The sequence below is a fragment of the Pangasianodon hypophthalmus genome, chromosome 8, assembly GCF_027358585.1.
Source record: "Pangasianodon hypophthalmus isolate fPanHyp1 chromosome 8, fPanHyp1.pri, whole genome shotgun sequence".
In the NCBI taxonomy this organism is placed as follows: Eukaryota; Metazoa; Chordata; class Actinopteri; order Siluriformes; family Pangasiidae; genus Pangasianodon; species Pangasianodon hypophthalmus.
This window is the reverse complement of record NC_069717.1, coordinates 11135134-11162012: the sequence shown is the minus strand read 5'-3', so window position 1 is coordinate 11162012 and position 26879 is coordinate 11135134. Positions and strand designations below refer to the sequence as shown.

Genomic DNA, 26879 nt, shown 5'->3' with positions numbered 1-26879 from the left:
CATAACATGACACATCACAGAAAAATCCAGAACATGATATTGAACTTTCCTGGATAAATAAATAACCCTGTTTCTGAGTTCTTATCGTAGACCATAAGCCGTGTGAAGCCAGGTAAGATGTAGCACACATAACCTATACCAAATCATCACCAACTTCAAGATGGATATTCATGATACTATAAATAATCACACCAATACACGTTTAAAACGACCGTTTTATTTCTTCATATAATTAAATGATACAACAATTAGTGACGTTCAAGTAGGCTTAATCCAATTTAATATATGGCATTTTGACTAATACTATGTTGGGAATCAGATGAGTTAAATAAGACAAACTGAAATACACTGAGTCTAAACACAAGCTAAGCCAGGGATGCTGTTTTTTTCCTTTTTTTTTTGGAAATCGTGTATCGACTGTCTTTGGTTTCTTCTGAGAAAATACAATGTCTTGTTTTGCAACAGCAACAACAACAACAAAAAAACACATTCGTTCACAGTTACAGTTTTACAAGTATCAAAAAAATGCATTATTTATCTACAAGCAAAAGTGCAATTTATTAGACAAACGGAAGCAAATAAAAAAGGACGAGGAATCAAAGCGCTGGCACTGGAGACATGCTTCTGGCCTTCAGAGACCTATAGTGCAATCATTTCAGTAAACCAGGGCAGAGAAAGATCTCGAAGCAGGAATGAGTTCTGATCTTTGATACATCAGGATTTTTTCGCTCATCAGATGGGCTACACTCACTGAAAAGCAATCACACTCACTGGAAGAAAATTCACAACTGGCTTGAAAATGTTCAAATTTGGCAGGTAATTGGACATATATGGGCAAGTGATTATGCATTATATATAGTGCACACCACATGAAGCCATTATTATTATTGTTATTATTATTATTATTATTATTATTATTATTGTTATATCATACTCTGTACACTCTCAGAAATCAAGGTACTAGACTACTTTTTCTGTGTAGTGGTACCATCAAGGGGAAATGGTAAAGGATTGAAGCCTACATTTAGTAGGAGGCTATGTATATTTTACTTATAGAAACCTTTAAAAAATAATTTAAGATGCATAAGAACTACTACTCTAGGCTTATGCGGTCAGAAAAAAGGCTACTAAACTGCACCTTTCCTCATGGTTGGGGTGATACTCTCAAATGTACACCTTTTGTATGTATCTTTGACCTAGAAACGTGCATATAATTAAAATTTTACTCTAAAAACTAATTTCAGTCCATTTTTATTTACCTTAAATCATTTTAAAGATACTGTATTCACGTGTCCAGGTCAAAAGATTAAAAATATATTAAATGCACCCTTAATGGTACCATGCCAGTGACAAAGAAATGTACAGTTTAATGTTATTTTATTGTAAAAGCTAATCAAAAGTACACTACATGAACTTTCTGGGGTAAAATAGGGTATAGAACATGCACCCATGATGGTACCAACCACCGACAAGGAAAAGTACTGTTTGGAACCTTTATTTCTTAGAGGAGTAGTGAGTGTAGTCTAATGACATGTGACACCTTAATAAAAAAAAAAAAAAAAAAATTCCAATTTGAATACCCTTAAAAAATCAAACCAATTGAAACACTGATGAAAGATTATCATATGTAACGGGACACTAACAGAAAGCAGCCTAGGCCTGTAAAAACGTTTGGCCTTCAAAACGTGTGTGCTTCAAAATAGCCTTCGTTCCAGCTCTTTCCTCGCAGCTTCACTGCCCAGATTTCACAATATAAAAAAGAGGTAGTTAGCTGAATATTTCTCGAATACTACCAAAACGCCCATTCAGCATGTTTTTCTACACTACCTCTGTCACAGCACAAAGCGGGCGCTCCTCTACCTACTCTGGTTGTGAAGGCACATGCCGGTAGTTCTCTAGCCAGCGTGCCGTATCGTCTCTGTGATGTTGTGATGCCAGCTGCAGGGGCGTGAGACCCGCATGGTTGGGCAGAAGCGGATGTGCGGTGTGCGGGGCCAGGAGCTCCACTGCGCCCTGATGTCCCTCGCGCGCCGCCAGATGCAGCGGCAGATTCCCAGCGTCGTCCTGGAGACTGGCGTCTGCTCCATACCTCAGCAGCACCTGCAGCGTGTCTGCGTGGCCCTCGCGCGCCGCGTCGTGCATCACCGTCAGTCCTCCGCTGGGGTCGGGCACGTTTGGATCAGCGCCCGCGCGCAGCAGGGCTTCCGCTACAGAGGGACAGCCGAGCTTCACCACCTTTAATAAAAGCACACATATTACAGCACCAGCACGCTTATGACGCACTGCGGTTATATCAGTATAAACGAAATTATACATAAACCGGGTGTCATGCACGAACCTCCTATATTCACACTGTCAGAAAAAACCCACTAAACTGCACTTTCCTGGTCACTGGGGCGGTACCGCTCTAGAGTACATCTTTTGAAGCCTCCGCAGGTTCTATATGGTCACGTGAATGTAGTGTACCTTTAAAAATATTTAAAATACATAACTGCACCTTAAGGACCATTGTTGTACATTTAATTAGCTTTTAGAGTAATAAATTAAAGGTACACCTCATGCACATTTACACACTAATGGTACAAAAAATGCACCACCAGAGTAAGGGCACCACTCCACTGACAAGCAAATGTACAGTTTAGTACCTTTTTTTTTCTTTTTCTTTTTTTTTCTTCAGAGAATACAGAAACAAAATTTTGCTCGGCTTGTGTGCAACATTTCTGTCTCAAACATATTATTGACCTTAGTGACATAAACAAATTATCTATTTTTTGCACGTGTTTTTATTTGCAAAAGAATGATGCCGGTTAAAAAAAATCTCAAAATGCAAATTTTTTCACTTATCAAAACGAATATGCATTTATACGTTTATTTTATATGAATAACAATAGGCTATTATTTGTAAACACGACATAACGGCCTATATGTGACCATGACATGCAGGTTGCAACCGACTTCATGAGGAAATAAGTAGGTGTGCTTTTAAAGTCTATTCTTAAAATCTCATGGTCCTGACTTGTTAAAAAAAAAAAAAGAAGAAAGGATTAGGTCACTTGTTACCAACGAAATATGTAGGCCTTTCTGGATATACTGGTAGGCCTATCCTAATTTATCTTAACCTTATTAAATTAGCTTGCACAGATTGTGGGGATTTTCCGGTAAAATCAATTTTAATTAAAGGCTTTGCAAGCTTTGGTTAAAAACATTTCACTTATACATTGCAATAATTAAAAAGCACCATTACAGTTATTCTTCATTGGGCTATTTTTAAAGGCTAAACAAAAAATCTCATTTGTGCTGTAAGAAAGCTGATCTTGTTTTTCCTGAGTGCTCAGAAATGTTCTCAATTAAAAAAAAAAAGTAGGCTATATGCTTGAGAAATGTGCAAAAACAAACTATATAACCTGACCAATAAATAATCAACTTATAATCCAGTGTAGGCTATTAGCCTACATCTCATACAGGCTGTTAGCAGTGTTAGCTTAGCCTACACAAGCTGCATATTCGTTGACTCGACATGCGAAATTCCCCTAAATATATGTACCTACACATCTAGTCATTTTGAAGCTGAAACAATATATTTGTATAAATACAGTATATAAATATGAGTAAGCAGCAACTGTATTTCATATTGACCAGTGCTTATCAGCAGAATATGGGGTGTCGGGCATGTTCGACCTTTTTTATTCACTTTTATAGTAATAATACATGGAAATGAATATCCTATATTAACTTTTACAAGAATTTTTTTTTTTTTTGAGCAGGCAATCATAAAATCAAGGACTGTAGTATTGGGGGTTATATTGAGAGTTTTTTGTACATCATTTTAATGTAGGCCGCAAGCAAACTAAGCAAAAAAATAATCAATTATATCCAAACCACTGACATAATCATATTTTATCATTCTATTTTATAGTTTTCATGGGTGGAAAACACTATTTTTAATCTTTGAGGCTAAATCTGAAACATACGGCCTTGAACTCATATTTCTGCAGTTTAGCAGTCCTTACTTGCCTTAAATCACAGGAGAAATTTCATGTGTAATATTTTCACTGCAAAATATACATTGCATTAGCCTATATGTTAATATTTAGCAATGTTTTGCAGCTTTTAGAACTGAAATAAAACGTGACAAGTAAATATCTGGTCATAACAAAAGCTATAGCCAAATAATGTAGGAGGCTACTGAGTGCTCGTGGTGATTTGTGATTAATATGCAGTTTTAACACATGACTGTTTATTCAGTTAAAGTAGTAAAGCTTCGAGCAAATTCACAATGGTGCTTAAATAACAGTTAACAGGATACTAAACGTTTGACAGCCTAGATCAAATAAAAAAAAGGAAGAAAGAAACGTAAGATGGAAGCATTCGAGGTTGAAAGTGAGTGTAAATAGTTTGGGATGGTCTCCAACCTGCAGTGCTGTCCTGCCGAATTTGTTCTTCGCATTCACGTTAATGTTGCTCTCCAGTATCTCCTCAGTTTCTCTCAAGTCTCCTCTCGCAGCAGCAGTGGACAACCTGTTTACATCTGGGGCTTCGGCCATGATCTTCCCAAGATGTTGAGCGAGTGAAGAAAAAAAAAAACAAAGATATATAACAGATTCAATTAAAACCCTGTGATGTTGCTTTTGAAGACCAATGCTGGTTGTAACGCAAATCAACACGGATCTGTAGTAAATAGTCTCTTCTTCCAGCCCCCCACAAAAAAATGGTGCTATGCCAAGGTCCGCCCACCTCAGCTTTAATATCGTCCCACTGTAGCGATCGCTCTCAGCGCGGAAAAACAGGGATATCACGCCATCTCTATCCGAGGAGGAGGCTTTTAGTCACCACCGGCCGAAAACGTGCTGTACAATCACACACGAGCCAACTTCAGCATGACGATTTCTCCCTCCTGCCTCCTTGTTGTCTCTGCTTCACGCGCTGTACCCGGGCAGCAGCCTGGCTCGTGCTAGGACAACCCGTGCTGTTCTTGCATCCACTTAATGATCTCCGAAGAAAAAAAACAAAAAACAAAAAAATACTGGAAACCCTCTAGAAAACAGATCGCTCCAGATGAAACCCGAATGACATGACGCAGCAGCAGATTAAGTATTGGCGCCCCTCAGGCAGCGCTGAGAGATCTAAAGCTTATCTGCAGGTCACAAATACACTTCAAATAGTCCTGATATGCAGGTGCACGCTGTTAAAAAAAATCCCCTGCCATCCAATTGCTGTCATCTAGAGTTCACAGGAGCCTCTCGATACCTCCAATCGCACGTCTGAAAACGGATGAAAGAACAAATGAGGCTACGAGCGCCGCCGAGCTGCAGCCGTCCAATGACTTTTAGAAGGGACGTGCTTGAGAGTTGCGTGCAGCTTCCCGCCCATTTCAAACTGAGCCGCAGTCGGTTGAGTGTCGTTAAGCAGCCGCGCGCTCGCTTACGTCTACACTGGCTGAGTTTTCACCCCTACAGTCGAGCAGGTAAGCTGTCCCGAGCTAATAAATTACACAGATGACGAGTTTGCTGGGAGTGAGTCCGGTTCTGTGTCACTGCGATAGCGACTCATGCTGTGAGGACGCAATGCTCGCTGGCTCGCGCTGATCTCGCTACGTTACGCAGCCTGGAGAATAGCGCAATGCTGTCCCGTGCAGAGTCATCTGAAAGATCCCACTGTGTCGACCACCTGAATGAGCTGAAGCATCATGTAAGCTCCTCCATCCGCGGACCGTCGTAACATTTTCCTGATGTGGCTAATTCGAAAAGCTGCTTTATATGCAGCTGACGTTGAGAGAGAAAGAGAGAGAGAGAGACAGACAGACAGAGAGAGAGAGAGAGAGTCAGCTCCTGTTGTTTGACATCACTCATTTTTTGAAATAAAGGACTGAAACTTCCGCCCACTTTGACTAACAGACTCAGGGAGAGGCGGGACTCAGAGCTGTGCTAACGTCAAGGAGACGTTGAGATGCACTTCACTGTTGCCTTTCAAAGTCTCAGGAAGATAAAGTGTCAAACATAATTCACACGAAGCTCATTTACGCCCGAGAAGCAGCAAATCATTCATCCATTGTGATGTGGGCAAAATGTCGATTTGCTTTTAAAACAGCGGGGCTTTTGAAACCAACTATTACATTTACATAGTAGGCTAGTGTCATGGTTAAATATGTAGCCTAATAAACAGAGCACCATACTACACCACAATAAAGCTATTCTAGTATATTTAATCACAGAGAGCACCATACTACACCAGAGTAAAACTATTCTAGTATACTTAATCACAGAGTACCATACTACACCACAATAAAGCTATTCTAGTATATTTAAATACAGAGTACCATAGTACACCAGAATAAAGCTATTCTAGTATACTTAATAACAGAGAGTACCATACTACACCACAATAAAGCTATTCTAGTATATTTAAATATACAACAAGCAGAGTACCATACTACACCACAGTAAAACTATTCTAGTATACTTAAATACAGAGTACCATACTACACCAGAGTAAAGCTATTCTAATATACTTAAATACAGAGTACCATACTAGACCAGAGTAAAACTATTCTAGTATATTTAAATATAGAGTACCATACTACACCAGAGTAAAGCTATTCTAATATACTTAAATACAGAGTACCATACTACACCAGAATAAAGCTATTCTAGTATACTTAATAACAGAGAGTACCATACTACACCACAATAAAGCTATTCTAGTATATTTAAATATACAGCAAGCAGAGTACCATACTACACCACAGTAAAACTATTCTAGTATACTTAAATACAGAGTACCATACTACACCAGAGTAAAACTATTCTAGTATACTTAAATACAGAGTACCATACTACACCAGAGTAAAGCTATTCTAGTATATTTAAATACAGAGTACCATATTACACCAGAGTAAAACTATTCTAGCATATTTAGATATATAACAAGCAGAGTACCATACTACACCAGAGTAAATCTATTCTAGTATACTTAAATACAGAGTACCATACTACACCAGAGTAAAGCTATTCTAGTATACTTAAATACAGAGTACCATACTACACCAGAGTAAAGCTATTCTAGTATATTTAAATACAGAGTACCATACTACACCACAATAAAGCTATTATAGTATATTTAAATATAGAGTACCATATTACACCACAATAAAGCTGTTCTAGCTTATTTAAATATATAACAAGCAGAGTACCATACTACACCAGAGTAAATCTATTCTAGTATACTTAAATACAGAGTACCATATTACACCAGAGTAAATCTATTCTAGTATATTTAAATATACAACAAGCAGAGTACCATACTACACAACAGTAAAACTATTCTAGTTTATTTAAACAGAGTACCATACTACACCACAATAAAGCTATTCTAGCATATTTAAATATATAACAAGCAGAGTACCATACTACACCAGAGTAAAACTATTCTAGTAAACTTAAATACAGAGTACCATACTACACCACAATAAAGCTGTTCTAGCTTATTTAAATATATAACAAGCAGAGTACCATACTACACCAGAGTAAAGCTATTCTAGTATATTTAAATACAGAGTACCATACTACACCAGAGTAAATCTATTCTAGTATATTTAAATACAGAGTACCATACTACACCAGAGTAAAACTATTCTAGTATACTTAAATACAGAGTACCATACTACACCAGAATAAAGCTGTTCTAACTTATTTAAATATATAACAAGCAGAGCACCATACTACACCAGAGTAAAGCTATTCTAGTATATTTAAATACAGAGTACCATACTACACCACAATAAAGCTGTTCTAGCTTATTTAAATATATAACAAGCAGAGTACCATACTACACCAGAGTAAATCTATTCTAGTATATTTAAATATATAGTGCCATACTAGACCAGAGTAAAACTATGCTAGTATATTTAAATACAGAGTACCATACTACACCAGAGTAAATCTATTCTAGTATATTTAAATATAGAGTACCATACTACACCAGAGTAAAGCTATTCTAGCATATTTAGATATATAACAAGCAGAGCACCATACTACACCAGAATAAAGCTATTCTAGTATACTTAAATACAGAGTGCCATACTACACCAGAATAAAGCTGTTCTAGCTTATTTAAATATACAACAAGCAGAGTACCATACTACACCACAGTAAAACTATTCTAGTATATTTAAATATATAACAAGCAGAGTACCATACTACACCAGAATAAAGCTATTCTACTATATTTAAACAGAGTACCATACTACACCAGTGTAAAACTATTCTAGTATACTTAAATACAGAGTACAATACTAGAGTAAGACGATTCTAGTATATTTAAATAAAGAGTACCATACTACACACGAGTAAATCTATTCTACTATATTTAAACAAACTATATATTTAAACAAACTATAAAACTATTCTAGTATATTTAAATATATAACAAGCAGAGTACCATACTACATCAGTGTAAAGCTCTTATAGTATACTTAAATATGTAATAAGCAGAGTAACATACTGAATTAGAGTAAAGCTAACTTTAGTATATTTAGATATTTAATAAGTAGACTACCATACTACACCAGAGTAAAACTACTATAGTGTAATAAGCAGAGTAACATACTGCGCTAGAGTAAAAGTATTGTAGTATAATAAAATATTTAATAAGCAGACTACCATACTACACCAGAGTAAAACGACTGTTGTATACTTAAATGTGTAATAAGCAGAGTACACCAGTACTACTGTATTGTAGTATCATAGTTAAATGAGTAACGAACACAGTTCCCATAGTGGAATATAGAAAAACCAATGCAGAATCATAGTTAATTATGTAATAAATGTTTGGTAGTTGCATTTATTACATAGAATGTTTAACTATGGTACTACATTGTATACTGCATTGTAGTAAACGGTTGATAGTACCATGGTCATATAAGTAATAAACATAGTGCACCAGGGTAAATCTATTGTAGTACCATGGTTATATATATAATAAATTCACAGTAGCTGCATTTATTACATATTTAACTATGATAGTACATTGTACATTGCCCTGTAGTAAACTGTAGATATTAATCATGTATATTTTACTGTAGATATTAATCATGGTCATATAAGTAATAAACATAGTTAGCATATTCACCAGAGTAAAACTATTGTAATGTCTATCATGGTTAATTATATATAGCAAATGTAATTACCATAATGCACTGTAGTAAAATAAAGGTAGTATTTTAGTAACATATATTATTAACATAGTTAAATGTGTAATGAACTTTTACCACCACACTTTTACACCACAGTAAAATCATGGTAGTATTACAGTAAATATGTAAAATGATATATACATACGCAACAATGACAGTAATGTGTATATTGCAGTGTAGTAAAGCATGCTTAAGTAAATATTAAACACAGTTATCATTACGCACCAGAATAACTCTATTGTAGTATCACGTAATAAATAGATACGTAATAAATGTAGTTACCATAATGCACTGTAGTAAAACCATGGTATTGTTTTGGATTAAAATATACTAACAATCACTTCACTTGCACTTCAGGAAACCCATGATAGTATTATAATTAAACATGGAATAAACATAGTTAACACAATGCACAATAAAACTATATTAGCTACTATTGAGTTTAAATTTAATATCCATTTGTATGAAGTGCCATAAAATGATGATAAGGTCATGGGTAACATAATGTACCATAGTAAAACCATAGTGAATTTTTCTAAGGGCTGGAAGGATGATCATTCTAGCTGTATAGCCATACAGCTGGATGGTTCATGACCACTGCAGTCTCATAGATCTTTAGGCTGAAGTCTGTTCAAAATGTCATGGACTTTGGGAATATTACACATGTAACCTACAGTGGAGTCTATACAGTTAATAGCAGGATATATGTAAATGAAAACACAGTGTTCCTGAACATGAGATTATTTATCACACCCTTATTTAAAAAGCAATGCTAGATTAACAAAATTATTGAGGAATTTATTACCAAAGTAATTCCATAAAATGTATAATTACAGTACATGGCTTGGTAACAGACAGGTTAAGGCCTACCTTAATAAAACTGATTGACCTGTCTTAAAACATGCAAGTACAGCAAACAAATATGCAATGTGCATGTTATAAATGAATATATTCCGACGTGGACCACTTATTATCACCATGTGCAGGAAATAGGAATAATCATATTAAGAGTCGAGGACGTTCTGCATTTATATGTGATCTCTGGGTTAATCGAACATCTCTGTCTTGGGCCTTAGTTCATTTTACGACAGTTCTTCGCGACTGCCGTATGTTGTTTCCGTTGCCTGGATTAAAAAGTGACTGTAACAGAAAATCTGTTAAAAACTACAGTGGGTCCTAAAGTGCGGGTTTTGCTCCCGAGTTCTCTGTTGTACTAAACTCAGTCTTAGGGTCATATGTGGTTTGAAATTTAAAGCCGATATTTTTTTTTTGCAGTCCCTGTTCACCCTTTGCGTCTCAGACCGTGTGTGTGTGTGTGCTAAAGGGACCAAAGAAGTGAGCGAGCAGAGCTGAGCACAGCTGTAGCGGCACTATAGAACAGCTAGCTAGCGTTAGCCAGTCACTGCAATGGCCTCCGACAGTGGTAGCAACATGGACAGAGAGATGATTCTGGCTGACTTTCAGGTAGGTTTTCTCTCCTAACTGGAAACGTTCATTAAGCTTGGTTGCTGACTTTGAGCAAGAAGTTTATCATACCTTAAACGTTGGGATAGTCAGCTAACACTGACAGTAACGGTGTGAGGAGACCAGACAGACAGCTAACTAGGTGCTATGTCACTGACAGTTCATTTGTTAGCAGCTATCAAGCTAACGTCTCCTGACATACCGTCTATAGGCTTTCATTTAGCGTTCGAAACGCTGTCACTCATAAAACTACGAGATATCTTCACCACATCACACACCAAGCCAAGTGCTAATTCGGACAGTCACAGACTTAAGAGTACTGACTTGCAGAAAGCTCTGTACCTAGCGCTGATAGCTAACTGCTTCATTGTTGGTCTTTTGACAGCAACCGGCGAACCTACTAGCGCTACTCAGCCCTTTTAGTTTGCAGTAAAGATTTTCTGCAGCTTTAAGGAGAATAAAATGCTACCATTACCACATGGTTTTCAGTCAGTCTGTGGAGAGGGTCTAGTAAATTAGAGAAGAGAGCGTAACTACTGCTAGCTCTGTAGCTATGACTGGACATTTTAGCTAGCATAGCTATAACACTACTTCTAGATAAGACAGCTATGTTTTCTCGTCCAGAGCTGTTCTTTGAACAGGTCAGTTATGATGAATTTGCTTTCTGGATGGCATAATAGTTATTTAATAATCTCCCTGACAAGTTGAGAGTGTGTGTAGGAGGCTAAAATAAATGGGCATGTTGTTATATTTGGACAAGGTTTCAGTGTATTGAAAACGCCACAGCCGGTCACGTGACCACATGAAAACAACTGGTGTAAAGGCTGAAAAAGGCAGGATGCAGGTTTTCATATCTCAGCTAACTTTAACTACACGGTTCTATATAAAGGATCAGTTATAACTGCGTATTGCTCATATAACGTACTTAGATTTAATTAAATGATTTATTTAGAAGTTGGACATAAGCAGTTTAGGGTTGTATATTGCAATTCCCAAATGTAGATCATTTATTACCTGCTAGAAAGTGTGCTAAGAGTGATCAGATCTCATACTGACCTCTGCTGTACTTTTGGAAGTCACATCTGCTTGTTGTTTCAGGCGTGCACTGGGATCGACAATATTGCAGAGGCAATCACTCTCCTAGAACTGAACAACTGGGACTTGGTGGTAAGTGTCACCCAAACTAACTGTAATACATTAGGATGTAAAGCTGCAGGTGTGGCCAGGTCAACATACATAATAATTTCAGCGAGAGTTTCCTGCTAAGAGGATGTGTGATCACAGGCCCTGTTCATGTTTGGTACAACATCCGTCTTGGGTGATTGGATCACATGCGGACAGTCCAGCTGTGAACAGGCTCAAATGCATCTTGTTATCTGATTACTCGCACACGTGTAGAGGTGGCCAGGGATGCATGTGGTTGCACTGCACTTGTGTGAATGGCAATGCGACTTATGCATCTGCAACAACATCAAGAGATCATCTAGTGATCATTGTTGCTAGGTTTGTGGTATTCATACAGAATAGATTTTCCTTTGCCCAGCCATGCTGTCGATACACGTAACAGATTGATTTCTGGACATTTTGGATCCATTCTATTAATTAAATTTCAATCGTTTAAATGTGTATACCAGCCACACACAGTCTCCTCGCATATGCCTGCTTCTTCTTATTGTTCTCAACATACGCTATGCACATTACTATAGATATAGGCTATTTGCTGAGGTTGTCTACACATTTCCACAGCTGTTCTTTAGTTATAGCAATATTTAGCACTTTGGTGAAATAACTAGCCTATTTAAGAAAATCCTGTGTTGTTCTTACTTCTTCATTAAGAAAAACAAATAATCGGATGTCACTTTTAATATTATTTTGCAGTGATGGTTCTGATAGGCTTTAACAGGTATAGAGTTTGGAAGAGACGGATATTGAGTTTGGTGGTACATTTTTACCCGATGGCTTTAACACTGATAAAGGAAAGATTATACAGTTAGATACACTAGATGTCCAAAAGTTTGTGGACACCTGACAGTCACACCCATATGTGGTTCTTCCCCAAACTGTTGCCACAAAGTTGTAAGCACACAATTGTATAGAATGTCTTTGTATGCTGTAATATTACAATTTCCCTTCATTGGAACTAAGAGGCCCAAACCTGTTCCGGCATGACAATGCCCCTGTGCACAAAGCGAGGACCATGAAGACATGGTTTGTCAAGGTTGGAGTGGAAGAACTCGAATGGCCTGCACAGAGCTCTGACCTCAACCCCACTGAACACGTTTAGGATAAACTGGAATGCTGGCTGCACCCCAGGCCTCCTCACCTGACATCAGTGCCTGACCTGACTAATGCTCTTGTGGCTGAATGAACACAAATCCCCACAGCCACTCTCCAAAATCTAGTGGAAAGCCTTCCTAGAAAAGTGGAGGTTATTATAACAGCAAAGGGGACTAAATCTGGAATGGGATGTTCAACAAGCACATACGTTTGTGATGGTCAGGCGTCCACATACTTTTGGCCATATAGTGTAGTATTTGCTATACCAAAGCCATCAAGGGCTTAATGATCAGATAATATGCAAATAAATCTCCATACATGAGCTTGAATCTGCTGTTAGTTGGATATGTTCTAGAAACACAAACACAGGAACATTATTAATGTGTATTTGGTAATATATTTGACTTTATAGCTGTGTGCACTGTGGTCAGGTTCAGTAGAGCTGCACTGTGAGGGACAGATTATTATTTTTTTTTTTGTAAATCCTTGAACTCTGAAATCAAAATCCTAATCCTTAAACTCTAACCCATGCTTTGAATATTTTATCGACTAAACTGAGCGCCCGCTGATTTAATTAGGAGCCAACTAATTATAAACACATCATTTGAGTTTTTGTTTGGTTTTGGCTAGAAGTTTTTGAGTCAGGTTCATGACAGCAGATTTGGCAGCCCAGTCAAAAAGCGATCATGAATGATTTGTAGAGATGCACTGGAAGCACGTTATAATACCAGGTGTGAACGGTTGTTCGTCTCGGCTGTTCACTCGTGATTGGAACACTCGAGAAGGATGTTAAGACCAGGTCTGAACAAGGCCACAGCACAACAAAGCCTCAGTGTTCACTGTGTTGAGATGACTATCTCATGGATCTATTGTGTGTTAGAGCACAGAAAGTTCTAGCACAGTTTTTCACATCCACTGGTGATAACGTATGCAAAAGCACAGCTCCATGTTTTATAGCAGATATAAACAATTTGGTTATATTATACCACCATTGCTAGTTTTGGAATATTTTTATTTGTATGTATTCTTTCAAATTAAATAAGTGGACACATACACACATGCGCACACACACACTACTATTCACTGCTATGCACAATTTGTCCCCCCTCCCAAAAAGAGCCCAGGGGGCCACCATAGAAGCCACCCGCGCCTGACATTATTTAGGTCCTGGGCCATTCCTAGCACAGCAGTGATAGTGACAGGACATGGCAATGTGTGTGCCGCCGGAGTGAGGCACAACAGTGTTGTTTTTACATTAGTCATTAGTCATTAGTCACCGCTTGGTTGAAAAACCAACCCAAAATATCAAACCAGCAATATTATGTTACTATAGGCTACAGGACAGTTAACACACATTAGGCGTGGAATAACGATGCTATAACCTCTAATAGTACACCTACAAGGTAGGAGTATCCATTAAAGTTATCAGTAAGAAGACAATGTTGTTGTAATGCTTCTGTGTTTGATACACTCATTCCACAGCAACACCCACATTAACATGTCACTGTCTTTGCTGTGCGGAAAACGATGCACCACCCAAATTATAAGCACCAATGATAAAGATTATAGCAGATTTTTTCATAAATATGAGATTTATCATATTTATCTTACAGTACATAAATCTTTTTTTTCTTTTCTTTTCAGACGACAGTGTAAATAGTCTTATAGTATATAGCTGTCATATTAGATCTATTGTTCAGTGTCTCTGATTTTCACAGCTGCTGGGTTAGTGCATATTTATTTCTAGTCATGTGAGCTGTCTATGCTTAAAGTCAGTAAAATCTGGTCTGTAGTGGCCTACGGTCAGTAAATGTGTACCTAATTGCCATATATACATATATATGGCACTAAAATTTCCAGATACAGGCAATTACCTAAAATCATGTCATCATATTCCTATTGCTACTAAAATATTTTCAATTGGATTTGTGGATTTGTCTGTTTTTGGTCCAAGAATACATGAGCATACACACATTACATTGCAGCAGTAGTACTGCTTCGGTAGTCCTCTGTGAATGATTCTAGTGCTATTTTACCTTTCTAAAATTGAGCAATAAATAAATAGCAATAATAAATAGCATCAAATATCTAGCTTTGACTGTTTTGGTTTTCTGTTTGGTTGATGTAGTCATTTTGGTTGGTCTAGGCCAGGGGTATACTAAACTAAAATATGGTTATCTTTTAATGCTTAACCCATAATGGTTAGTTTGTGGCTTCATGTTACCACTTATGACCAACAACATGGACTTTGAACAGATGAATTGCATGTATTTTGAACTTGATGCATTGAGAATAAAAGAGAATACTTTTAAAATCTTTAAAAAAAAATTTTTTTTTAAACAAGCCCTGTCATCAGTTCTCTAATCAGACCAGTGAGGGTAAGTAAAATTAAGAAACTATCAATACTGTCTCTGAAAACTCCCTTTTCAGGGTTCTAGGAATGTAGCTAGTTTCTGGTGCAATGAACTGCTTTTAGCTAAATAATTTACATATGCATGTGATTGGACAAGCCTCAAAACAGGATTTGCTACAGAAGCCACGCAGATTCATGTTTAGAAAACTGGAGTTGCTGAACTATGGCCATTTTTTTTTTTTTACATGCATTTATTAGCGCTCCTACACTATTTTTGAGTGCTTGGTTCAGTTGGCCGAAATGCCAACAATGGCCATTACAGCAAATTATACACACAAATATATTTTTTTGCTGTAGAACATAAGCCTATGTATCATTGGCGATGTTAAAAAAAAAAAAAAAAAAAAAAAACATTGTATCTTTAGCTTTTGTATCCAGATGCAGACTTGGCAAAACATACAGCAAACTGATTACTTTGATTATAATATATCTAAAAATCAGCTTGTGATTGTGTAGTTATCTACACAATGCTTTTATATTGTAGATATGCTTTTTGTCAGAAATGTCACTGATAACAATGTGCAGTGTGTCATATTGTGACTGATGTTGACTGATGTGAAGTGCTACAGTATTGAATATCTACTCTGGTACCAAGTGACTCAGCAGCCTGCACTCAACCTGAAACGCTACTACTACTGCTTGTTCCACCCAACCTATATTTACGTGCACTGTTAGAGAAGATCTAAAGAGTCAGCTTTCAGGAGAGACAAAAAAAAATGGTGGCTTTCCCCCACAAAATAGCTGTTCTCGTAATCTGGGGTGGCGTTTCACTATTTTTAGCAACAAGCTGCCAGTATTTTTGGCAGCTGTTCAAACAGCCATGGCTGTGCCCTTGCAGTGGTTAGTTGCACCTGTAAATGTGATGACTTCCTGTGTATGGAGCTGGAAGCTTGACGGAACATACAAAAGAGACCCTGTATACAGGAATAGGACAAGTAGTGCAAAATTTCAGCCAGGAAAACACATATATGGACATGTGTTACCTGAGCAAATACTTTGTTACAAAATTTTTTTTGGGATATTTAAGATGCCTGAATTGTGAGGATGTGTTTAAAAATGGGCTGATATCAGTGAGAGCAGAACCGTCTGCTGTTTATCAGCAGAACATTAGTTTGATGGATGTCTGCTGTGCACAGGAAGAATTATTTTAAGAAAAAACAATTATTAAAAAAAGAGAGCATTCATTTATTAGACAATTGCACATTGTCATCAGATCTGTGTTCCTGATATTGAGTCACTTCTAATGTTATTATGAAAATAAATTAAATGATACTAATTGTTGTCTTTTATTTAGAAAAGTTGAAATGCTAAAGTCTGGATATAAAAAAAGTAGTCAAACACTATTACTGAATTTCCCCTACAGGGGATCAATAAAGGTACACCTTATCTTATCTTACTTGACCAGTGTTAGTTACGTCAAGTTAGTGACAACTTTTCCATCTGAAAAGATCCATCACATTATTGTTGCTATTGTTTCTACGTTTCTTTTTGGTAAGTGCAGTTAATCAGCTAATCAGCCTTTGCTACCTTCAACCAAATAGTCTTAGCTAGTGAGTAAACATTTCTAGCTGGAACTGAAACTTTTAATGAGCTAACTACTCAGCCAGTGTACCCACACATTTTATTCATATGTGAAGGTTATCAGCATTTTGAGCTAGTAGCTACTGCAGGGTAGCGGCAATGCATTAGATTATTTAACTGACTAAAGTACTATTAAGACGGGATACGTTTTACTGACGTATGTCTGTTAAGTAATGTTCCTGGAGGACATCTGTAGTAATTGTGATAAGTAATCTCTGTATAAATGAAACAGATGGGAGTGTCTTCACAGTGAACATATGCGTAAACATTTGAACACAAACTTCTCCTCTTGACCTTTATTATAAGCACTTGTTGTAGGGCTTGTGGCCACACAAGTTGTGCTTGATCATTAGTAGGTCATATGCCCATAGGCCTGGAAAAAATGACAATATAATATCGATATCATGATAAATTATTTCAGTGTGCACTTCTGACATATTGTGATATCTTTTGTGTGACTTATTTAAAACATAAAAATTTTACAAACTGATTGGAAGCAGGCAGATATTATGCTAACATTTTGTAATTAATATTTAAAATTATTTTTTAAAATAAAAATATATTTTTAAACATAAAATTAAATATTTTTTGTAATACTGCTGTTTTGCTAGGAGTTTGTGACCTGTGTAGTGTATTGTGAAATATATATATCATTTATTGTAGAAATATCCTCGAGAATCATGAGTTTTTTGTTGTTTTTTTTCGCATGTCCATAATTATGGCATTTTTATGTTTTTATTTATTTTATTTTATTTTATTTCATTTTTTTTTTTTTTTTTTTTTTTTTTTTTACATGACCATAACAAGTATGTTGGCTGCACCTGTGCTAGGAACTCAACAACTTACTGAAAAGCTCTGGAAGTCCTTTTAAATGTTCTCTATATTTTATTGTTCTGCTTTTTAAACTCAGGATCTGTTTTCTTCTGAAGAAAAACATCAGATATGACAGGATCTTTACTAACATTTCAGACAGGATAGCTAGTGTGAAACCATGTCAGAGCAAATTAAGTTACGAGTTAATCACCTAACTCATATCAGTCAGATGTTTTGATGAAGTCTTTGGCTCCTTTTCCTTTGAAAGTGGAATGAATGACTGTGCCATTATTACTTATCTTAAAGGTGTAGTCAGGTTTATAGTGCGTCATAATGCATGTTAGGAGGGGGTTTGTTTGTGGAATGTGGCTTTGAGTTACATCTGTCTAGAAGAAGTCTCAGACTTCCTGATGTGGGTTTAGTCAGATTTAAGTTTATTTCAAATGCATCTTGTGCAAAAGTTTACAAACATTACTATTTTTGGGATAATCCTTTTCAGGATAAGATTCTGATACTTCAGACACATGAAATATCCAAGTATAAACGTGTTTACAGACTGAATGTAATGCAGATTATGTAATCTGATTACAAAAATCAAGCACTGTAAATTAGTGTATGATGCATTTGAAAATACAAGTAATCATATGACTGTTATGTTTCTGACACACATGATTACATTTTTAATGTTAATGAATCGTAGTCTATTCATTTATAATTTAGTGAGTGTGACCGTGGTAGCTTTGACAGCAGCTGAGATAACATAAGGTTTTCTGTTATTCATATTTCTGTTTTCTTTTATTCTTTAGCCTCTCTGTGACATTGTGAGCCTTTATAATTCCAATTAGGAAGTCTTTTATTGCCATAGATCAAATAAATGTGATAATAGCAGAGGTTAGAACAGCATAGCGAAAAAAGCTGAGATTGCACAGATGCATAACAGTTCTTTGAAGGAAGATACAGACGATGGACAGATTAAAGGAAAAGGAAACAAGGCCACCATGAGCTGTCAGAACAACTTGCAACAACCTTGTATTGATTTGCAGTGATCCTTTCCCTTTAAGGGGACAAGTGGACTCAAACTGTGACAGAAAATTGCCCCCTACAGCATAACAGAGTCACCGTTTTTTCCTTTAATTTGTCATCCATCTGTATATGCAAGATAATGAGTGAATTTTTATTACTGCAGGTTCTTTTTTTATATATATATATATAATAAAAGGACTAGTCAATGAAGTGTTCTTCTTTCTTATAAGAATAAATACCACAATTAGATAAGAAATAGTGCAGAATCAGAAAACACCTTTTATGTGATCTAAGAGGTTACATTACTGAGTACATAGAATCTAGATTATCATTGCCATTAAATTTCCTCTAATCTGTACTTGACTAGAGGCCCACACGTACACACACGCCCACAGACACACACTTGCAGAAGTCCATCACGGTGCATTCCGTCTCAGATAGGGAAGGAAGTGTGCGGCCCACGTCTCTGCATTCTGCTCATATTTAATCTGCATGCTGAATGAACGTTTGACAGAATATCTGCTTTTTGGTGTTTATTAATTCAGTCACTTATAATGTATACCAACCTTCTTTGTTTGTGGCCATACACACAAATTCATTGTGTTATAAGTTGTTGTTTAATTGTAAATTGATAAACTGAATGCCTGATTTATTGGTTTTTCCACTTTTTTGTTGTATTAAAAAAGTATTAAAACTGTAATAATGAATTATTTAGCTTTTAATATTTTGTTCTGTCATGATGTGTAACAGTTAAAGACTGGCCTTCATTAACAGTTTTTAATAATTTTTAAGTTTACATCAACCCTCAGAGAAATCTGGGACTTTGAAGAATCACTGGGGATTAGTCAGAATACTTACAGAACACAGGAAGTGCTCTACATGAGTGGTATCAGTATTTCGATGGCCATTATTACGATAACGAATAACAAAAATATAGTGTGCATCCACGGTCAACAGTAAAGCTCACTTCATCATGGCAAGGAAGTTTTTTTTTTTTTGCTTAATTGACTCAAATAACCGACATCCTCTGTATGTGAGAAGAGCAGAGGCACTTTATACTGTTACCCCCGAAATTAAAGTTGCCAGTGAATTTGGCTTCATGGTGTTTAATGACAGTATTTTAGTTCCTGTGGATTTATAAGCGCAAATGTTTCCCATTAAAATCCTGTAGGCATTTTGGTTATTAACTGACGTTTTATTTATATGCTTATGTCTGTAAATGTGCTGAAATTGTTGTTAAACATCTTTTTGCTGTTTTTCTTTCTCTTTTTTTTTTTACAGGCAGCCATTAACGGTGTGATACCACAAGAAAATGGCATCTTGCAAAGGTACCTGTGACAAACATTATTTTGCAGACTTCAATCCTGAAGCAATTTTTTTTTTTTTTTTAATGCACAGTACTGGTATGATCTCAATACACAGGGAGAGTAAGAGAATAGAGTGTAAAGCCTGTTTATGAAGGCAGTGTATGAGCATCTATGTGCAAGAAGTAACACAACATTTAATTTAATACGACCAGATGGGGTGACTCACCATCAAAATAGGTGGTTACTATTTGCATGCATGAGAAATGAAATTGTCCTTCTCTTAAAAATGGCAGCAGTTATTATTTTTTTTCTTTACTCTTACTGTAATAATGTCCAGCTGTGGGCTTTGATTGAAAGTTAAGGAGTCACTTCATGGTGTTCTCTAATCGGTGTACACACTGTATGTTTCTCTAGTGACTGGAGTAGACTCTCTGTGCTGTTATCTTGAAAGATGATCTAAAGCTGGAGTGCCGTTAGAACTCCACATTAGTCTCTTTGTTGGGTCCTTGAACGCATGAATCACGTGTAGGAGTACACGAGCACAGCAGATATATTAAGTAAGTGGATAAACGTCTAGGCAATAGGGTAGAGAAAATATAAAAGTGAGAGTATGGAGAGGAGAGGAAATATAAGTGTTAGCCCTGAGCCGCTGAACTGGTCGCCACTTTCCCTTTCGGAAGTCTGCTGTTGATTAATTGCCCACATCTTCAACATGACAGCACCAAAATAAAGGGAAATCTACACGCTAGATTTGCTGTGGGCGTTTATGTGATGGTTAGTTGATAATCTTGTTAATGGTGGGGAACGAACAACAAAGTGGCAAGCCTTTTATCGGACTTTGACCTGATGTATTCAGCTGAGGGCTTGATGGAACAGGTCACACTGTACTGCACCGGTATGCCTTGAATATGTCATATATATAAGCATATAACTCATAGTTGCATTTAAATATTTGCTCTCTACTGCTTCCTCCTTTTTTATGTTGACTGTTTGGGTTAAACCACAAGTTTTTCAGGCCCTTGTTAGTGGAAACGTTAAGCTTGGCTCTGTCAGTTGCTCGACAAGATGATTGTATACTCCTCCATGTGCTCTGAAAGGTTACGTGAGCACCCACATTGGCACGGTCATGAACAACATAACCACTGACAAATGAAATTAGAAATGCAACAAACTCTTTCTCAGCCGTTTCGACAGTTTGTTTTGCATTTCTTATGAGGCTGAATGAGCATTCCTCTACAGTTTTGTTTTAGAAGAGAAATGGACAACGGCAGTAACAAACAGGAATTGAAACTATCGGCGACAAAAGCAGCCTGTGTGAGGGCCTTGTGTCCTCAGTCCGTGTCTCTCTCCAACGGCCAGTGCTCATGAATGCAGCCGAGTCTTAAGAACAGATATATTCAAGCACTACACACTCTGTCTGACGGTTTAATTTGTGTGTCTTGTGTGTTTGTGTCTCTGTGTGTCTGTGTGTGTGTGTGTGTGTGTGTGTGTGTGTTTGTGTGTGTGTGTGTGAGCGTGCGCAAAGGCTCTGGGCACGGGAACATGTTTTTTCTTTAAGGCCCATAATTATGAATGGAGTCTGGCAGCACGACGTCCAGCCATCTCCTTTAGTTGGAGGCTGGCACAGTGCTGCAGGCTGGAGGGTGGCATGGCTCGCTGAAGTGACCCCATTGAGGAGCATGCTGCCAGCTGGCTCCAGAGTCTGAGCTCTGAGGCCTACGCTTCCCATTGCCAAACATTGGGTGGGTGGAGGCTGCCATCTAGGTGTACACAATGGAACAACCGTTTCTGGATTCTTTTTCTTTTTTTTAAAAAAAAAAAAGGGAGCAAAAAGTTTAAATAGAATCTTTGATAAGCCAAGAGTGGGCAGTTGAGCAGAGGGCAGTTGGAGATCGTTTACACATCACAAAGCTGTTTATTGATAGGAGAAAACGCACTTCTGGGTATGGGGTTGACATTTATACTCTTGTGGTTTTTATTGAATGATGAGTCTGAATGATTGTTCTACATTAATGTGGATGAAGCACTAACTAAATATTCCTAAAGATCATGAAAAATGGGATCTGTACTGTAATCATTGTCATAAAATTTATGTGGTTTGCTTTTTTTTTTTTATATTTACAGTTAATATTATATAGCTAATTATATAAATATCATATAGCTTATTTATAGGAGAATAGCTTATGTATGTTTCTGCTCTGAGATGGATCTCACATAGAACATAATGGAGTCTTTATCTAATCTATGATTCAGTTTCCTTGTATATTGAAAAAAAGGTGTCTGTTTTGTTGTATTCTGGTTCTGCTTTTCTAGTTCTGATTTGAAGGCATGAGTATCATTATTAAAATTACAGCAGAAATCTCATGCTTACCTCATTGTTACCTTAGAGTTATTGCAGTGAGCATTATAATAGCACTTGGATCCATTTTTAATAAATAAATGGGATTTCTGTGCACTAAAGGGAGCTATGGGGCAATTATCCCCATTTCAGATTGAACACCTTGGCACTTGAGCAAGTATGTGTTCAGTGTTAGTGCACAAGTGTGTTCAAGCTAAAATGTGGATAATTTGTGTAATAAGCCAAAGCACAGTGTGCTTGATGTAGGTCTGGGCAGTATGTTGATGTCAGTAATACCATAGGTTAAGAATTACACTCATCGCCCTCTTTGCTCTGAGAAAAACATCAGTTCTTCACGGCATGGCTTCTACAATGTGTTGGAAATATTCTTTTGAGATCGTGGTCCTTGTTGACATGATTGTATCACATAATTGCTGCAGACTGGTCAGCTGCACATTCATGCTGTGAATCTCCTGTTCTACCACATTCCAAAGGTGCCATGTTCATGGAACCAGTTTGAGCTGACTTGTGCTTTTGGAAATGGCGCATTATAAAGCTGGAATTTGCCATTATAAGATGTGTCAATTCTGGCCATAAAGGGATGCAGTCAACAACATTGCTGGGCATTCAAACAATGCTTAATTTGTATTAACGGGCCCCATATGTGTCAAGAAAACATTCCCCACACCATTACACCACCACCAGCAGCTTAAACTGTTGACATGTGGCAGGATGGGTCCATGGATTAATTCTTTTGGTGCCAAATTCTGACCCTACCATCTGCATGTCACAGCAGAAATGGAGATTCATCTGACCAGGTGATGTTTTCCAATCTTCAACTTCCAGTTTGGGTGAGTCTGTGCCTACTGCAGCCTCAGATTCTGTTCTTGGCTAAAAGAAGTGGAACCTGATGTGGTCTTCTGCTGTTGTAGCCTATCTGCCCAAGGTTCAAAATGTTGTTCGTTCTGAGATGCTTTTCTGCTCAGCACAGTTGTGAAGAGTTTTTTTTTTGAGTTACTGTAGCCTTCCTGCCAGCTCAAACCAGTCTGGCTGTTCCCCTCTGAACTCTATCCTCATTTCTGCCCTCAGGACTGCTCCTAACTGGATGTTTTTAGTTTTTCCACACCGTTCTGTGTAAACTCTAGAGATTGTTGTGTGTGTGTGAAAATCCCAGGAGATCAGCAGTTTCTAAAATATTCAAACCAGCCTGTTTGTCACCAGCAAACATGCCACAGTCACTGAGATCAAAATTTCCTCAGTCTGATGTTTGATGTGTACATTAACTGAAACTCTTGACCTGTATCTGTATGATATTATGCATTGTGCTGCTGCCACATGATTGGCTGATTGGTGTACAGGTGAATGTGTCTATGAATTTAGCTCCATTATTATTCACTGTAACAAATAACTAATTGTATATAGAATTAATGATTACGAAAAAGGCAAATTTTTATAAACTAATGCCACAGAAGCTTTAACTATTTATGTTAATGTGGGAAAAGTGCCATTAATGGAATTTCTGTTTAAAAAAAGTGAATACATTTAATGATAAAATTGTTAGGGAGAATATGAGCAAGCTAATATCAAGCTTTGCATGAAATTGTTTATGCTATTATAATACAGCTGTTAAATGAACTGTTTGCGCTGTCTTTTCAGTGTGATTGCTACAGTATAATAAATCATGCACTCTGATCTGATTTTGAAATATCCATCAAACTGTAGTAATATAATCTGATGTGCAGAATGTGCCTCAGTTGTTTAAAAAAATTCACGAGCACTTGCACTCTTATTACACACTTGGCTTTGCTGGCCATGGTGTGTAAATGCTGATGTGCACTTGGCCAAGTGTGGGGGAAATGGGATAGTGCGTTGGGCTTCCTCTCTCTCTCAGACTGTTTAATAGCTGATAAATGTGGGCGTTTTGCAGCCACCAGCAGCTGAGTTAGGAAATGATGGAAAATATGAAAATATCGATAAAGTTACACTTAGACTCCACTCGGATATTACCTAATTTATTATTGTGTTGGTGGAAGTACGTTACAAAAAATTTAATGACGGTTATTAATTTAGTGGAAAGCACTGTTGTTGTGGGTTTATATTTTTGTGCCCTGGCTGCCCCAGGACCCTAACGTCTTTAACCTTTGGTATTATAATAAGGTGGAATAAATCCATGCTTTGTGCACGGCTCCTGGCACCCTGCTCCTTTTCTCAGTGCGATATGTGCTGACCCTAGAAGAGAAGAGAAGAGCTTTTGTCCTACCCGCTGCCACAGAAAAGACATTATTTACTGCTACAGGGGGATGGGGGCTTGGGGGAATTCTACCATCAGCCACCGAGAGAGCAAGAGAGAGGCAGAAAAAGCTGTTTTGTGTCTCCAGACACAAGCAGTATGAATAGAAAGGAGTTAAAAAAAAAAAAAAAGCAGAGAAAGAGATTTCCTCTATGCTAGACAATTGAGCTTCTGTTGAGCCCAGCACATATTATCCCTGCAGTAAAGGTTGTTTACATTGACTTTGGATACTGTTTGGATAGTTGCGCCACAGCCATTGTGAAGTTGGGGACAGAGGCAGCTTGGTTTTCTCCTGTCTCGTACTGTTCGAATAACTCTTCACTCATTTTTGATCGGCCGTTAGTGACATTTCTGCCTAACAATAAACAAATAAGATGAACACCCAGAAGAGTCTTTTGTTTTTTTGCTGTATTTTGTAGATTTAGAGAAATATTTGTATTAGGAAAAGCAAATACAGTTGATGCATTCAAACATATATATATTTTCCTAGTCTACACTATTAAGTGTGCTTCTTAGCTGTTTAACTGACAATTACCTGAATGAGCAGGTGTACAGGTGTTCCTAATAAAATAGTCATTGAGTCTAGAAGGATATAGTAGATTTATAGGCTGTATTTTTTTTAATGTCTCTATTTATGAACGTCTTCCTCGGTGAAGTAATAGGCGTGAATTGTGTTTTCTGCAGCAATTTCAGCAGTGAGGGCTCTCAGACGAGCCCGTTAGGAGCTGACAGCCAGCCAGCAGCAACAGAACCGCCAGCCACATCATCACCATCCTCACCGCCGTCATCCTCTTCTTCTGCCTTCTGCCCTGTCCTGCCCTCCCGGCAAATTGTGGAGCGGCAGCCACGCATGCTCAACTTCCGCGTAGAGTACCGCACACGCTCGGTAGATGTGGTAGTAGAGGATACTAGCACAGTGGGTGAGTATGGGAATGTGCACACTCATACACACACACAAAAAATGATGCCTTTAGATAGGGATGGATATATATATATATATATATATATATATATATATATATATATATATATATATATATATATATATATGTATATACACATACCCACACACTTTGGGAATTGACAGGCAGAATAAGTGTTAAAAATATAGTCTACTTGACCTCATTTGCTCAACTTCAACTCATTGGGAAAAAAAGTCAAAAAGCAGTAATGGTATGTGAGGGTAAATTACTGTCATTCCAGAATGTGATTGGATGATGATTTAAAAATAATGGCCTCTTGTGTATTGTATATTTAATATAATATAACACAAAATATTTTTTTTGAAGTGTATATCTGTATTTCTGCAGAGCTCCTGGCATTGAGCTTTATTCAAATTATACTTTTGTAAACAGCATCTGTACACCTTTTGATATGACCCATTTTCTTTATTCTAAGAATTGTTTTATAAATTCTAAGAATTTTTTTCCATCTCTTATTTCTATCTCATAATATAATATCATAGCCCACGTTTTGTTTTTGCACCCTGTAATACTTTCATGTTTCTATCAAGAGCTTCCTGCACTTACAATGAATTTTACTTCTCAGAAATCACACAAATACAATGTGGTTTTTCTGAGTAGTCTCAGCTCTAGGGTCCTAATGATCCTAGAATATGATTCCGCCTTTGAAATATATATCTAGAGGGCCTGCAACAAACATTTCAGTAACTGAATAATTTACTGATTATAATATTGATTACTGGTAACTTGAATAATATTAATGCTCATCCTGTTACTGGTTATGAAGTAAAAACAGAGGCTGGTGAGGGAATGGTTGTTTATTGGAACTAAGTTCTTTCACGACCATTCCACAAAATTAACTGTGACTAAACTAAAAGAAACTGATACACTGACACACTGGGACGTGCTTTTATAGGAATTTTGAGGTGGTAAAGCCTTATGGCAGGTTATATTGAGAGGTATGTAGGTACATTTAAATTGCTGAGGGAGTGTTAGATGGACTGTTTTTGTACTAATAAAGTGACACTAGATGCAAAATGGTTGAATTATTTAGTATTAGCTATTGTTTAACCTACTTATCAACCAGGCTGATATGTGATTTGTTTTGGTCTATTCAGACAGAAAAAGTCATAATCTTGCAGTGTTACATTAGCATTCCCTGCCTATAAGCAACCACACACATTTAAATCCACTGCTTATTGATTCATTCATGTTTTCCAC

General features: G+C 37.1%; 2 protein-coding genes across 2 annotated transcripts in view; one reads left to right on the top strand and one right to left on the bottom strand.

The window, feature by feature from the left end:
- Positions 1–379: 379 nt before the first annotated feature.
- cdkn2c (cyclin-dependent kinase inhibitor 2C (p18, inhibits CDK4)) lies at positions 380–6066 on the bottom strand. Its single transcript, XM_053236544.1, has 2 exons — positions 4413–6066; positions 380–2235 (listed from the first exon to the last, which is right to left on the bottom strand). Exons 1-2 carry the CDS (start codon positions 4542–4544, stop codon positions 1861–1863), a joined length of 507 nt encoding a protein of 168 aa, XP_053092519.1. The 5' UTR covers positions 4545–6066; the 3' UTR covers positions 380–1860.
- Positions 6067–10291: 4225 nt separating this feature from the next.
- Positions 10292–26879, top strand: part of faf1 (Fas (TNFRSF6) associated factor 1) — a 72910-nt gene continuing 56322 nt past the window's right edge. The window contains exons 1-4 of the mRNA XM_026914895.3: positions 10292–10654; positions 11753–11821; positions 20043–20089; positions 25381–25616. Coding sequence (XP_026770696.1) covers positions 10598–10654; positions 11753–11821; positions 20043–20089; positions 25381–25616 — 409 coding nt within the window. The 5' untranslated portion in view covers positions 10292–10597. The remainder of the gene's footprint in view (positions 10655–11752; positions 11822–20042; positions 20090–25380; positions 25617–26879) is intronic.

Excerpts from the sequence above, each read along its gene's own strand:
- cdkn2c (XM_053236544.1), bottom strand. The coding sequence starts at position 4,544 with ATGGCCGAAGCCCCAGATGTAAACAGGTTGTCCACTGCTGCTGCGAGA. Across the intron at positions 2,236-4,412 it reads TCGGCAGGACAGCACTGCAG|GTGGTGAAGCTCGGCTGTCC; the intron begins GTTGGAGACCAT and ends CTTTTATTAAAG.